The 15,951-nt window shown below is 41.2% G+C and overlaps 1 protein-coding gene across 1 annotated transcript in view; it reads right to left on the bottom strand.

Annotated features, from left to right (window-relative positions):
• LOC133643013 (serine/threonine-protein kinase/endoribonuclease IRE1-like) overlaps positions 1–15,951 on the bottom strand; it is a 73,277-nt gene that overhangs the window by 5,651 nt on the left and 51,675 nt on the right. Inside the window, exons 12-20 of the mRNA XM_062037428.1 lie at positions 13,965–14,162; positions 11,995–12,259; positions 10,101–10,191; positions 9,834–10,023; positions 9,658–9,757; positions 4,021–4,220; positions 2,621–2,768; positions 2,415–2,542; positions 600–723 (exon numbers count right to left, since the gene is read on the bottom strand). Coding sequence (XP_061893412.1) covers positions 600–723; positions 2,415–2,542; positions 2,621–2,768; positions 4,021–4,220; positions 9,658–9,757; positions 9,834–10,023; positions 10,101–10,191; positions 11,995–12,259; positions 13,965–14,162 — 1,444 coding nt within the window. The remainder of the gene's footprint in view (positions 1–599; positions 724–2,414; positions 2,543–2,620; positions 2,769–4,020; positions 4,221–9,657; positions 9,758–9,833; positions 10,024–10,100; positions 10,192–11,994; positions 12,260–13,964; positions 14,163–15,951) is intronic.

Here is a 15,951-nt window from a genome sequence, read left to right as displayed (position 1 = left end):
TGGCGGGTTATATGGACGGGAGGGGGGAGGTGTTTGTTATGCGGGATTAATTTGTGGCATATTAAATATAAGCCTGGTTGTGTTGTGGCTAATAGAGTATATACTGTATATGTCTTGTGTTTATTTACTGTTGTAGTCATTCCCAGCTGAATATCAGGTCCCACCTGCCTCTCACAGCATCTTCCCTATCTGAATAGGTACCACTGCCCTCTAGTCCTTCACTCTCACTTTCCTCATCCACAAATCTTTCATCCTCGTTCAAATTAATGGGGTAATTGTCGCTTTCTCGGTCCGAATCGCTCTCGCTGCTGGTGGCCATGATTGTAAACAATGTGTAGATGTGAGGAGCTCCACAACCTGTGACGTCACGCTACTTCCGGTACAGGCAAGGCTTTTTTATCAGCGACTAAAAGTTGCGAACTTTATCGTCGATGTTCTCTACTAAATCCTTTCAGCAAAAATATGGCAATATCGCGAAATGATCAAGTATGACACATAGAATGGACCTGCTATCCCCGTTTAAATAAGAAAATCGCATTTCAGTAGGCCTTTAATAAATATTTATGTCAGGTTAAAGGGATTTATGCGTGACCTCATACCCGTCTGCAGTGGCACTGTGATATGCTCCCTCCAGTCACTCTTGACTACAGCCCGCCCTCCTCGCTCCAGCTGTCTCACGATTGGTCCGTCCAGCGGTTCCTTCTCTATTCTGTCACTCACATCCTGCGGCAACACAAAACACATCTTTAGTGAACATCCAAGGGGCCAAACATTTGAATATAGTCTTATGTTGACACATAAAGATGCACACATGTCAGCTGGTTGACCAAAGGAGGTGTCCTCATTTAGAAACCCTTTAGTATATGAAGTACAAACCCCAAAAGCAGTGAAGTTGTCACGTTGTGTAAATGGTAAATAAAAACAGAATACAATGATTTGCAAATCCTTTTCAACTTATATTCAATTGAATAGACTGCTAAGACAAGATATTTAACATTTGAACTGGAAAACTTTGTTATATTTTGCAAATATTAGGAATTTGATGCCTGCAACATGTTTCAAAAAAGCTGGCACAAGTGGCAAAAAAGACTGAGAAAGTTGAGGAATGCTCATCAAAGACTTATTTGGAACATCCCACAGGTGAACAGGCTAATTGGGAACAGGTGGGTGCCATGATTGGGTATAAAAGCAGCTTCTATGAAATGCTCAGTCATTCACAAACAAGGAAGGGGCGAGGGTCACCACTTTGTCAACAAAAGCGTGAGCAAATTGTTTAAGTACAACATTTCTCAACGAGCTATTGCAAGGAATTTAGGGATTTCACCATCTACGGTCTGTAATATCATCAAAAGGCTCAGAGAATCTGGAGAAATCACTGCACGTAACATTGAATGCCCGTGACTTTCGATCCCTCAGGCGGTACTGCATCAAAAAGTGACATCAGTGTGTAAAGGATATCACCACATGGGCTCAGGACCACTTCAGAAAACCACTGTCAGTAACTACAGTCCGTCGCTACATCTGTAAGTGCAAGTTAAAACTCTCCTATGCAAAGCGAAAGCCATTTATCAACAACACCCTGGGCCTGAGCTCATCTAAGATGGACTGATGCAAAGTGTTAAAGTGTTCTGTGGTCTGACGAGTCCACATTTCAAATTGTTTTTGGAAACTGTGGATGTTGTGTCTTCCGGACCAAAGAGGAAAAGAACCATCCGGATTGTTATAGGCGCAAATTGTAAAAGTCAGCATGTGTGATGGTATGGGGGTGTATTAGTGCCCAAGACATGGGTAACTTACACATCTGTGAAGGCGCCATTAATGCTGAAAGGTACATACAGCTTTTGGAGCAACATATGTTGCCATCCAAGCAATGTTATCATGGACGCCCCTGCTTATTTCAGCAAGACAATGCCAAGCCACGTGTTACATCAACGTGGCTTCATAGTAAAAGAGTGCGGGTACTAGACTGGCCTGCCTGTAGTCCAGACCTGTCTCCCATTGAAAATGTGTGGTGCAATATGAAGCCTAAAATACCACAACAGAGACCCCCGGACTGTTGAACAACTCAAGCAAGAATGGGAAAGAATTCCACTTCAAAAATGTGTCTCCTCAGTTCCTAAACGTTTACTGAGTTTTGTTAAAAGGAAAGGCCATGTAACACAGTGGTAAAAATGCCCCTGTGACAACTTTTTTGCCATGTGTTGCTGCCATTAAATTCTAAGTGAATGATTATTTGCAAAAACAAATTAGGTTTCTCAGTGTGAACATTAAATATCTTGTCTTTGCAGTCTATTCAATTGAATATAAGTTGAAAAGGATTTGCAAATCATTGTATTCTCTTTTTATTTACCATTTACACAACGTGGCAACTTCACTGCTTTTGGGTTTTGTGCATTTAAGAGGTGTGTGCGCACCTGAAAGAACTGCAGTTCCTTCTCCAGGCTCCAGAAGAAAGGGTGTTTGAGAACACACTCTGCTGAAGGCCTGCGATGAGGCTCCATGCTCATCATCTGCTCTATCAACTGTCTGGCTATGAAGTCAGCTGGGTAAGACGAAGGACAACAAATGTAGGTCATCCTAAATGTTTAATCGCAAACAAACTTCCAGTTTCAAGCCTTACTGTGTTTGTCAGTTTGCAGGTGGTCCAGGCTGTATGTTCCCAGCAGGATGTTGCCTTGTCTCTGCAGGGACTTGCCGAAAGGGTGGCTACCCTGGGAAACAACGTAGTAGAAGACGCAACCGGCCGAAAAGATATCTACAGCACAGGTCTGAAATGTGACAAAGAGGAATAGAAAAGAAAAGAAGTTGGATAATTCTTAGGGATGTCCGATAATGGCTTTTTGCCGATATCCGATATTCCGATATTGTCCAACTCTTTAATTACCGATACCGATATCAACCGATACCGACATCAGCCGATATATGCAGTCGTGGAATTAACACATTATTATGCCTAATTTGGACAACCAGGTATGGTGAAGATAAGGTACTTTTTTTTAAAATTAGTAAAATAAGATAAATAAATTAAAAACATTTTCTTGAATAAAAAAGAAAGTACAACAATATAAAAACAGTTACATAGAAACTAGTAATGAATGAAAATTACTAAAATTAACTGTTAAAGGTTAGTACTATTAGTGGAGCAGCAGCACGCACAATCATGTGTGCTTACGGACTGTATCCCTTGCAGACTGTATTGATATATATTGATATATAATGTAGGAAGCAGAATATTAATAACAGAAAGAAACCACCCTTTTTTGTGAATGAGTGTAAATGGGGGAGGGAGGTTTTTTGGGTTGGTGCACTAATTGTAAGTGTATCTTGTGTTTTTTATGTGGATTTAATTTTTTAAAAAAAAAGAAAAATAGAAAAAAAGATACCGATAATAAAAAAAACGATACCGATAATTTCCGATATTACATTTTAACGCATATATCGGCCGATAATATCGGCAGGCCGATATTATCGGACATCTCTAATAATTCTGTTTGTTTTTATTCAGCATACAATACACTTCTTTAGCTATTTTCCTTTCATGAAAATATGCCTACATTTATTTAATCCATCATTTTTACTAATTGGTTTTTATCTAGTCTGCACTTTGTCTGTGTTATTATTATTATTATTGGCTTTTATCTAGTTTGCACTTTGTCTGTGTTATTATTATTATTATTGGCTTTTATCTAGTTTGCACTTTGTTTGTGTTATTACTATTATCATTATTATCAACTCATTCTATTTTTTATTTTCCTATTTTAATGATGTTGGATCTGTGTTGTTGTTGTTGTTGGGGACAAGTGTTGTAAATTAGCTTTGGCTACAAACACTGTGATGCATGCATCACAACTGTTTCAGATGTCTATGTTTTTGTATCTGTCCCTATTTCAAATAAACCTCTATAATAATAATAGAATGACAAAGTGTAATCCACTTGAGCAGACAAGCACCCTACCTCAAATAAATCATGTTTAGTCTCTTCTCAAACCACAAATGACTCTGTCACTCTTTTCTACTTACTGGGTTGTCTTTGCAGTCTTCACTGAGCACCTCAGGAGCGATCCAGCCCTCCGTCCCCGGCACTCCAGACCGTCTACTGAAACTATGACGGCCCACTGCTAGCTTCTTACACAGGCCAAAGTCAGAGATCATAGCCCGTACTCTACCGTGGGCGTTTGGCATGGACACCAGGATGTTGTGGGGTTTTAGGTCTCTGTGGACTACAGGGGGAGGTCACAGGTGAGGGGCCAAATAACAATAAGCATATATTATAACATATGTGGGGGTTTGTTGGACGGTTTGTCTCGTAGCAGACAAAAGGTGGTTTTTTTGGTCGTGAATAGCGTTGCCATGGTAACACGAAATGTTCCCAATTTAAAATACACCCTTTGGGGAAAATTAGACCTTTCCGACGGTATAACATATGTGGGGGTTCGTTGGTCGGTTCATCTCATATTCGACAACATAGTCATCATTTGTCCCATTTAAAAAAAAAAATCGTGAATAGCGTTGCCATGGTAACACAAAATGTTCCCAAATTAAAATACGCACTTTGTCGAGAAGTTGACCTTTCCGACGGTATACAACATGTGGGGGTTCGTTGGCCGGTTTGTTTTGTATTACACAAAAGGTGCGTTTCTATTTAATTGGCCCATTTTTGTTTTGTTTGTGAATAGCGTTGACATTGTAACACGAAACGTTACCAATTGAGATTTTCGAAAATCGGCGCGAACGAGACTTTTCCGACGGTATACAATATGTGGGGGTTCGTTGGCCGGTTCGTCTCGTAGTAGACAAAAGCTGTTTTTTTTGGGTTCGTGAATAGCGTTGCCATGGTAACACGAAATGTTCCCAATTTAAAATACACCCATCGGGGAAAACGAGACCTTTCCGACGGTATAACATATATGGGGGTTCGTTGGCCGGTTCATCTCGTATTAGACAAAACAGGCGTACCCATTAAATTGGCCCATTTTAAAAAAAAATTGTAAATAGCGTCGCCATGGTAACACGTAATGTTCCCAATTAAAATACGCCGATTGTCGAGAAGTTGACCTTTCCGACGGTATATAACATGTGGGGGTTCGATGGCCGGTTCGTTTCGTATTACACAAAAGGTGCGTTTCTATTCAATTGGCCCATTTTTGTTTTGTTTGTGAATAGCGTTGCCATTGTAACACGAAACGTTACGAATTGAGATTTTCGCAAATCGTCGCGAACGAGACTTTTCCGACGGTATACAATATGTGGGGTTCGTCTCGTAGTAGACAAAACATGTTTTTTTTTTGGTTTCGTGAATAGCGTTGCCATGGTAACACGAAATGCTCCCAATTCAAAATACACCCATCGGGGAAAACGAGACCTTTACGACGGTATAACATATGTGGGGGTTCGATGGCCGGTTCATCTCGTATTAGACAAAATAGGCGTACCCAGTGTTTCCCATAAACTGCCAAGATACCTGTGGCGGTGGGGGCGTGGCTGAGGGCGTGGTCACCATGACATCATCGAGTAATTTGCATAATTTACTACAATGATTTGATTTTCTCTAAAAAGGCTCAAAAAATGTATATTTACTAATTAATAACAACAGTTTTGTTTTAAACGTCCATCCATCCATTTTACAATACAATTACAACACTTTATGTACATATTTATATACAGATTTGAACAATAAGTTATTCACTGAAATATATTAATTGTGGTTCTTACAAAAAATATATCTTATAAAATATAAAAGCTAAAATGTCTCAAAGCTCTGCCCCTTTAATTAGTGCATACTAAATAATTTAACTTTAGCCTACTACTACAACCATATTATTTACCAGCAACATAAAGTGAAACAGAGGCAGAGGTGTCCTGCCACAGTCAGTAACAAATAAACAGAAAACAGTAGTGGTGGTAGATAGACACAGAGCTTCATCAAACATCTGATCCACTGAACAAAGAGCTCCAAAAATCTTGAACTTTAGACTGCCATCAGTTTTACTCCCTACACTTAACCATGTGTTTCCTACTGCCTGCAGACTTTGCACCCTTTGTTATATACACGTGTTGTGTTTCTAATATAAATACATTTAATAAAGTCAAATACAAATAAGGCAACAAGAGAAGTATCCTACACTTCTCTTTCGTAAAGTAAATCTGAACAGCTGATATGGGCATCTACATCAACTATATGATTTGCCTGGGAAGCTGGAGAGGACAAAAAAAAAAATAAAAAAATAAAAATATTTTTTTTATTTATTTATTTGTGGCGGACATAATTCTTTCGTGGCGGGCCGCCACAAATAAATGAATGTGTGGGAAACCCTGCGTACCCATTCAATTGGCCCATTTTTGCAAAAAAAAAAACCTGGCGCATTTTTTTTTAAACATTGTGAATAGCGTCACCATGGTAACACAAAATGTTCCCAACTTAAAATACGCTCATTGGCGAGAAATTGACCTTTCCGACGGTAAAACATATGTGGGGGCTCGTTGGCCGGTTCATCTCGTATTAGACAAAATAGGTGTACCCATTCAATTGGCCAATTAAGAAAAATAAATCATGAATAGCGTCGCCATGGTAACACGAAATGTTCCCAACTTAAAATACGCCCTTTGTTGAGAAGTTGACCTTTCCGACGGTATATAACATGTGGGGGTCCGTTGGCCGGTTCGTTTTGTATTACACAAAAGGTGCGTTTCTATTCAATTGGCCCATTTTTGTTTTGTTTGTGAATAGCGTTGCCATTGGAACACAAAATATTACCAATTGAGATTTTCGCAAATCGGCGCGAACAACACTTTTCCGACGGTATACAATATGTGGCCGGTTTGTCTCGTAGTAGACAAAAGGTGGGTTTTTTTGTTCGTGAATAGCGTTGCCATGGTAACACGAAATGTTCCCAATTTAAAATACACCCATCGGGGCAAACGAGACCTTTCCGACGGTATAACATATGTGGGGGTTCGTTGGTCGGTTCATCTCGTATTAGACAAAATAGGTGTACCCATTCAATTGGCCCATTAAAATAAAAAATTCATGAATAGCGTCGCCATGGTAACACGAAATGTTCCCAACTTAAAATACGCCCATTGGCAAGAAGTTGACCTTTCCGGCGGTATATAACATGTGGGGGTTCGTTGGCCGGTTCGTTTTGTATTACACAAAAGGTGCGTTTCTATTCAATTGGCCCATTTTTGTTTTGTTTGTGAATAGCGTTGCCATTGGAACACGAAACATTACCAATTGAGATTTTCGCAAATCGGCGCGAACAACACTTTTCCGACGGTATACAATATGTGGCCGGTTTGTCTCGTAGTAGACAAAAGGTGGGTTTTTTTGTTCGTGAATAGCGTCGCCATGGTAACACGAAATGTTCCCAATTTAAAATACACCCATCGGGGCAAACGAGACCTTTCCGACGGTATAACATATGTGGGGGTTCGTTGGTCGGTTCATCTCGTATTAGACAAAATAGGTGTACCCATTCAATTGGCCCATTAAAATAAAAAATTCATGAATAGCGTCGCCATGGTAACACGAAATGTTCCCAACTTAAAATACGCCCATTGGCAAGAAGTTGACCTTTCCGGCGGTATATAACATGTGGGGGTTCGTTGGCCGGTTCGTTTTGTATTACACAAAAGGTGCGTTTCTATTCAATTGGCCCATTTTTGTTTTGTTTGTGAATAGCGTTGCCATTGGAACACGAAACATTACCAATTGAGATTTTCACAAATCGGCACGAACAACACTTTTACGACGGTATACAATATGTGGCCGGTTGGCCGGTTTGTCTCGTAGTAAACAAAATGTGGGTTTTTTTTGTTCGTGAATAGCGTTGCCATGGTAACACGAAATGTTCCCAATTTAAAATACACCCATCGGGGCAAACGAGACCTTTCCGACGGTATAACATATGTGGGGGTTCGTTGGTCGGTTCATCTCGTATTAGACAAAATAGGTGTACCCATTCAATTGGCCCATTTACAAAAAAAAATCATGAATAGCGTCGCCATGGTAACACGAAATGTTCCCAACTTAAAATATGCCCATTGGCGAGAAGTTGACCTTTCCGACGGTATATAACATGTGGGGGTTCGTTGGCCGGTTCGTTTTGTATTACACAAAAGGTGCGTTTCTATTCAATTGGCCCATTTTTGTTTTGTTTGTGAATAGCGTTGCCATTGTAACACGAAACATTACCAATTGAGATTTTCGCAAATCGGCGCGAACAACACTTTTCCGACGGTATACAATATGTGGCCGGTTTGTCTCGTAGTAGACAAAAGGTGGGTTTTTTTGTTCGTGAATAGCGTTGCCATGGTAACACGAAATGTTCCCAAATTAAAATACGCACTTTGTCGAGAAGTTGACCTTTCCGACGGTATACAACATGTGGGGGTTCGTTGGCCGGTTGGTTTTGTATTACACAAAAGGTGCGTTTCTATTTAATTGGCCCATTTTTGTTTTGTTTGTGAATAGCGTTGCCATTGGAACACGAAACGTTATGAATTGAGATTTTCGCAAATCGTCGCGAACGAGACTTTTCCGACGGTATACAAAATGTGGGGGTTCGTTGGCCGGTTCGTCTTGTAGTAGACAAAAGCTGTTTTTTTTTGGTTCGTGAATAGCGTTGCCATGGTAACACGAAATGTTCCCAGTTTAAAATACACCCATCGGGGCAAACAAGACCTTTCCGACTGTATAACACATGTGGGGGTTTGTTGCCCAGGCGTACCCATTAAATTGGCCAAAAAAAAAAAAAAAATCATGAATAGCGTCACCATGGTAACACGAAATGTTCCCAACTTAAAATACGCCCATTGGCGAGAAGTTGACCTTTCCGACGGTATATAACACGTGGGGGTTCGTTGGCCGGTTCGTTTTTTATTACACAAAAGGTGCGTTTCTATTCAATTGGCCCATTTTTGCTTTGTTTGTGAATAGCGTTGCCATTGGAACACGAAACGTTACCAATTGAGATTTTCACAAATCGGCACGAACAACATTTTTCCGTCGGTATACAATATGTGGCCGGTTGGCCGGTTTGTCTCGTAGTAGACAAAAGGTGGGTTTTTTTGTTCGTGAATAGCGTTGCCATGGTAACACGAAATGTTCCCAATTTAAAATACACCCATCGGGGCAAACGAGACCTTTCCGACGGTATAACATATGTGGGGGTTCGTTGGTCGGTTCATCTCGTATTAGACAAAATAGGTGTACCCATTCAATTGGCCCATTTAAAAAAAAAAATCATGAATAGCGTCGCCATGGTAACACGAAATGTTCCCAACTTAAAATACGCCCATTGGCGAGAAGTTGACCTTTCCGACGGTATATAACATGTGGGGGTTCGTTGGCCGGTTCGTTTTTTATTACACAAAAGGTGCGTTTCTATTCAATTGGCCCATTTTTGTTTGTGAATAGCGTTGCCATGGTAACAAGAAACGTTAACCGTTGATATTTTCACAAATCGGCGCGAACAAGACTTTTCCGACGGTATACAATATGTGGGGGTTCGTTGGCCTGTTCGTCTCGTAGCGGACGTAAGAGTTTAGGATAGAAACACAAAAATAACAATAAAGTTTGAAGTATTGAGCAATGATAATATGGGCTGCTTGCATTGCAGCAGGCCCACAATAAGCATCATTTTGTTGATACATTACCTATATTGAGGGAGTGCAGATGGGACAGTCCTGACATGGTCTGCTGTAGCAGCATAACAGGCTCGAGTCTGTGACGATCAAAATCTTTCAATTCCACGTACTGCACAGAGCCATAACGGGAGTTAAACTCGCAGCACAACTAAATAAATAAAGTGTTTAACTCAGCCGTGTCGCACCTCCTGAAGTGAAGCAGCGCACAGCTCGATGGCAATGTACTGGAACTGACGGTCCCTCTCAGTGCAGAAGTATCGAATGACATTTGGGTGCTCGTCCGACTCCCTCAGCAGCTGAACTTCACGGTCTGCAAAGCTGAAACACTCGGGGAGAATTCTCTTCACTGCCACCTGGCGGTTGTCAAACTGACCCCTAGAGGTGAGAAGATGAAGTTTTACTGAGGAACTGACAATGAACAGCAGACTCATTGCGTCTTTTTGTACACTTACTTGTACACTATGGTACCTTCGGCACCATGTCCCAACACTTGTTTGGGGTGGAATGTTATGTTTCCCACTCGGACAACGCTGGAGTCTTCCTCTAAATGAGACAAAACGACAAACTATTAAAACGGTCTTTAATACATTCAGCTTTCTTGGCTTTTTTTTTGGTTTCTTTTTTAACCTCTGTGTCGACAACTCCACTCTGTCCCCATCCCCTCACATCCGCAACCTCGGAGTCATTCTGGACAATAACCTCTCTTTTGAACACCACGTCAACCACATTACAAGAACTGCTTTCTTCCACCTCAAAAATATTGCCCGTCTCCGTCCATTCCTCTCCCTCTCTGCCGCTGAAACCCTGATCCATGCCTTCATCACCTCCAGACTCCATTACTGCAACAGCATCCTCTACGGCTCATCTTCCAAAATCCTCAATAAACTCCAATACATTCAAAACTCTGCCGCCCGCCTGCTCACCCACACCCACACCCACTAGGCCACCTACTCAGTGGCCTCATGGTTAGAGTGTCCGCCCTGAGATCGGTAGGTTGTGAGTTCAAACCCTGGCCGAGTCATACCAAAGACTATAACAATTCGGTTCGTTTTGTATTACACAAAAGGTGTGTTTCTATTCAATTGGCCCATTTTTGTTTTGTTTGCGAATAGCGTTGCCATTGGAACACAAAACGTTACCAATTGAGATTTTCGCAAATTGACGCGAACAAGACTTTTCCGACGGTATACAATATGTGGGGGTTCGTTGGCCGGTTCGCCTCTTAGTAGACAAAAGGTGGTTTTTTTTGGGTTTGTGAATAGCGTTGCCATGGTAACACGAAATGTTACCAATTTAAAATACACCCTTTGGGGCAAACGAGACCTTTCTGATGGTATAACATATGTGGGGGTTCATTGGCCGGTTCATCTCAAATTAGACAAAATAGGCGTACCCATTCAATTGGCCCATTTAAAAAAAAAAACGTGAATAGTGTCGCCATGGTAACACAAAATGTTCCCAACTTAAAATCCGCCCATTGGCAAGAAGTTGACCTTTCCGACGGTATATAACATGTGGGGGTTCGTTGGCCGGTTCTGTTCTTATTACACAAAAGGTGCCTTTCTATTCAATTGGCCCTGAGATCGGTAGGTTGTGAGTTCAAACCCCGGCCGAGTCATACCAAAGACTATAAAAATGGGACACATTACCTCCCTGCTTGGCACTCAGCATCAAGGGTTGGAATTGGGGGTTAAATAACCAAAAATGATTCCCGGGCGCGGCCACCGCTGCTTGCCCACTGCTCCCCTCACCTCCCAGGGGGTGAACAAGGGTGATGGGTCAAACGCAGAGGACAAATTTCACCACACCTAGTGTGTGTGTGACAATCATTGGTACCTTAACTTTTAACCCGCTCCCGTGAGAACATCACCCCAGTCCTTCAGAAACTCCTTCTGGCTTCCCTTTCCTCACCGGATCCACTTTAAAATCCTCCTCCTCACCCACAAAGCCCTCCACAACCACGCCCCCTTGCTACCTCACCAACCTGCTTCAACGCCATACCCCTTCACGTAGCCTCCTCTCCCCACCACTCAGAACCAAGCTCCGGACCTGGGGGGATAGAGCCTTCCCCATCGCTGCTCCCACCCTCTGGAACTCTCTCCCCAAACCCATCCGTGACTGCTCAGACCTTCCTACCTTCAAAAGCCGTCTCAAAACACACCTCTTCAGATCTGCTTTTGATTAGTGTTGTGTCTTGTAATGTCCAGTGTTATTATGTATTTTACTATGTACTGCTTTTATATTTCCTGTATTATTACTTTGAACTGTTTTTAATTAAATTTTTATCCTGTAAAGCGTCTTTGAGTACCCTGAAAAGCGCTATACCAAATAAAATGTATTATTAACCTCCATCCTCATGTTCGTTGGCTGAGCTGCCCAGCTCAGAAATGGAAAGATTGGAGTGGTTTGAGGCACGTGGGGTGATGTTTGGAGTGCTGTGGTCCGAGCATTCAGAGCGAGGCTGAACCACTTCCAGGTAGTCGCCGTCTGGGTTCAAAGCAAGCCCAATGTCTGCGGTGGGGAAAGGCTGCTGTCTCTGTAGCATATCCAACCTCTCCTCCAGCTGTTTCTGGAACTCCTGGTGCTGAAGCTGCTGCTGCTTGTGGACGCTCTGCAACAACAGAACAAAATATCACATATTAGCTGTACAGGTAATGTTTTGAGTGGTCTCAAGTGCGGGCTTGATTACTGCAATGCACTTCTCGTCAGGGTCCCCAAAAAGAGCATCATAAAGCTCCAGTACATCCAAAACAGCGCAGCGAGGATCCTGATGAGAGTGCGCAAGCGTGATCATATCACACCCATCCTCAAATCACCTCAAAAAATCTAGGGTACACTTATTAATGACGAAAAAATATGTACTTCTGCAATTATCGCGATTAATTTGAGTTAACATGAACAATGTGATTATTTGCAATTCGATATTTTAATCGTTTAACATCCCTAATAAAAACATCCTTTGTTGAAGAAGGTGTGAAGAAATGGCTGTAGACCATAGACATTTTTTTTGTAATATGACAGAATAATCTACTTCTTATCATGATGCATCAGAAAATCGATAATGTCTCCCACCTTTCGTCGCAGTGCCCAAAGGGCGGAGCTAAACAGAATTGTCCCTTGCTGTAGTCTTATTAAAATATACAAAGCACTATATAAAGCATACTTGCCAACCTTGAGACCTCCAATATCGGGAGGTGGGGGGGGCGTGGTTATTTACAGCTAGAATTCACCAACTCGAGTATTTCATATGTATATATATATATATATATATATATGTATGAAATACTTGACTTTCAGTGAATTCTAGCTATATATATATATATATATATATATATATATATATATATATATTTACATATAAATAAAAGAAATACTTGAATTTCAGTGTTCCGGTGGCTATCCATTAGATGGCAGTATTGTCCTGTTTAACTTCTCCGTTCATGATGAGTATATCATTTCGGCCACCGTGTTCAATGGAGAAGTCTGTTCTACAAAATTTACAGGCAACATAATTACATACCCCTTCCCCTTCGAACTGTCCTGGATGAACTGAAATTCTTGTTTCCATTCGTTTTGGAACTTGCAAGCGTATTTCTTCATCTTGCTCGTCGACGGCGTCGCCATGTCTGTAAGTTCCTCGTTCTTCTGCTTCGTCTCCTTGTTGTGTGCGCAGTTGTGCACTCTACTCTCTAAAAGCCGTAGATGTTATGACGTCATTGGGCAGGCAAGCTGTTTATATTGTGGGAAAGCGGACGTGAGAACAGGCTGTCCCCACTCAGTCTCAGGTCTGCATTGAGCTGGAGGGGGCGTGGCCTCCAGCTCCGGCTGAATACCGGGAGTTTGTCGGGAGAAAATCTCTGCCGGGAGGTTTTCGGGAGAGGCGCTGAATACCGGGATTCTCCCGCTAAAAACGGGAGGGTTGGCAAGTATGATATAAAGGTTTATTTGAAATAGGGACAGATACAGAAACACAGATATCTGAAACAGTTATCCAATGTATGCATCATAGTGTTTGTAGCCAAAGCTAATTTACAACACTTGTCCCCAACAACAACAACAACACAGATCTAACATCATTAAAATAGGAAAATAAAAAGAATGAGGCAAAGAGGAGTCGATAATAATGATAATAGTAATAATACAGACAAAGTGCAATCTAGATAAAAGCCAATAATAATAATAATAATAATAATAATAATAATAACACAGACAAAGTGCAAACTAGATAAGAACCAATTAGTAAAAACTAACTGGCTATTGAGTAAAGGTTAATTTCATTACTCCATCAAGCCGTTAGAAGGTAGCATTTGACTTACTTTTGGGTAGGTGATCACAAAGGCCACCCAGCCAGCTAGGAGGAAAGTGGAAAAGATGATGGTGGCCATGTCTTTCAACATGGAGTCCACAGAGGCCTCCGGACGGACAGTGCGACCACTGATCCCTGGCTCTTGAATAGATGTTTCGGGCATGGGAGGGGAAGGTGGAGTGTCATCTATGACAACATTGTTCACTTTCTATGGTATGGAAAAAGGAAACAGCGTGAGAAACATACATACGGCATATACTCTTTAGTCCAGAGGGGCCCAAAGTGGGGCCCCGTGGGCCAAATTTGGCCCGCTGAGTTGTTTTGTTTGGCCCGTCAAAGGGTGGGAACTTTAATTTTTACATCTAGGCTCATTACATTTAAGTTTTTCATACCTATCTTTACACTTGGTTTGACTCTTTTCACTTGATCAAACTTTAATATTCTATACCAAAAAATAATACAAGAAGAGATGTCCGATAATGGCTTTTTTGCCGATATACAATATTGTCCAACTTTTAATTACTAATTCCGATATCAATCGATACCGATATATACAGTCGTGGAATTAACACATTATTATGCCTAATTTTGATGTGATGCCCCGCTGGATGCATTAAACAATGTAACAAGGTTTTCCAAAATAAATCAACTCGAGTTATGGAAAAAAATTAGGGATGTCCGATAATGGCTTTTTGCCGATATCCGATATTGTCCAACTCTTTAATTACCGATACCGATATCAACCGATACCGATATCAACCGATATATGCAGTCGTGGACTTAACACATTATTATGCCTAATTTGGACAACCAGGTATGGTGAAGATAAGGTACTTTTTAAAAAAATTAGTAAAATAAGATAAATAAATTAAAAACATTTTCTTGAATAAAAAAGAAAGTACAACAATATAAAAACAGTTACATAGAAACTAGTAATGAATGAAAATTAGTAAAATTAACTGTTAAAGGTTAGTACTATTAGTGGACCAGCAGCACGCACAATCATGTGTGCTTACGGACTGTATTCCTTGCAGACTGATATTGATATTGATATATATTGATATATAATGTAGGAAGCAGAATATTAATAACAGAAAGAAACAACCCTTTTGTGTGAATGAGTGTAAATGGGCGGAGGGAGGTTTTTTGGGTTGGTGCACTAATTGTAAGTGTATCTTGTGTTTTTTTATGTTGATTTAATAAAAAAACAAACAAAAAAACCCCCAAAAAAACCCAATACCGATAATAAAAAAACCGATACCGATAATTTCCGATATTACATTTTAACGCATATATCGGCAGGCCGATATTATCGGACATCTGTAAAAAAAATGCCAACATGGCACTGCCATATTTATTATTGAACTCACAAAGTGCATTATTTTTTTTAACATGCCTCAAAACAGCAGCTTGGAATTTGGGACATGCTCTCCCTGAGAGAGCATGAGGAGGTTGAGGTGGACGGGGTTGAGTTGGGGGGGGGGGGGGGGGGTAGCGGGGGGTGTATATGGTAGCGTCCCGGAAGAGTTAGTGCTGCAAGGGGTTCTGGGTATTTGTTCTGTTGTGTTTATGTTGTGTTTTGGTGCGGATATCCTCCCGAAATGTGTTTGTCATTCTTGTTTGGTGTGGGTTCACAGTGTGGCGCAAATTTGTAACAGTGTTAAAGTTGTTTATACGGGCACCCTCAGTGTGACCTGTCTGGCTGTTGACCAAGTATGCCTTGCATTCACTTGTGTGTGTGAAAAGCCGTAGATATTATGTGATCGGGCCGGCACGCAAAGGCAGTGCCTTTAAGGCATGCCCCCAATATTGTTGTCTGGGTGGAAATCGGGAGAAATTCGGGAGAATGGTTGCCACGGGAGATTATAGGGAGGGGCACCGAAATTAGGGAGTGTGGGGAGGGTTGGCAAGGGTACTTCTCCCTACGTCCGTGTACCACTCCGTACAGCGGCGTTTTAAAAAGTCATACATTTTAAGTTTTGAAACCGATAATTTCC

Source organism: Entelurus aequoreus, linkage group LG25 (assembly GCF_033978785.1).
Source record: "Entelurus aequoreus isolate RoL-2023_Sb linkage group LG25, RoL_Eaeq_v1.1, whole genome shotgun sequence".
NCBI lineage: Eukaryota > Metazoa > Chordata > Actinopteri > Syngnathiformes > Syngnathidae > Entelurus > Entelurus aequoreus.
Note: the sequence above shows the minus strand (reverse complement) of the source record. Positions and strands in the feature narration are given on the sequence as shown.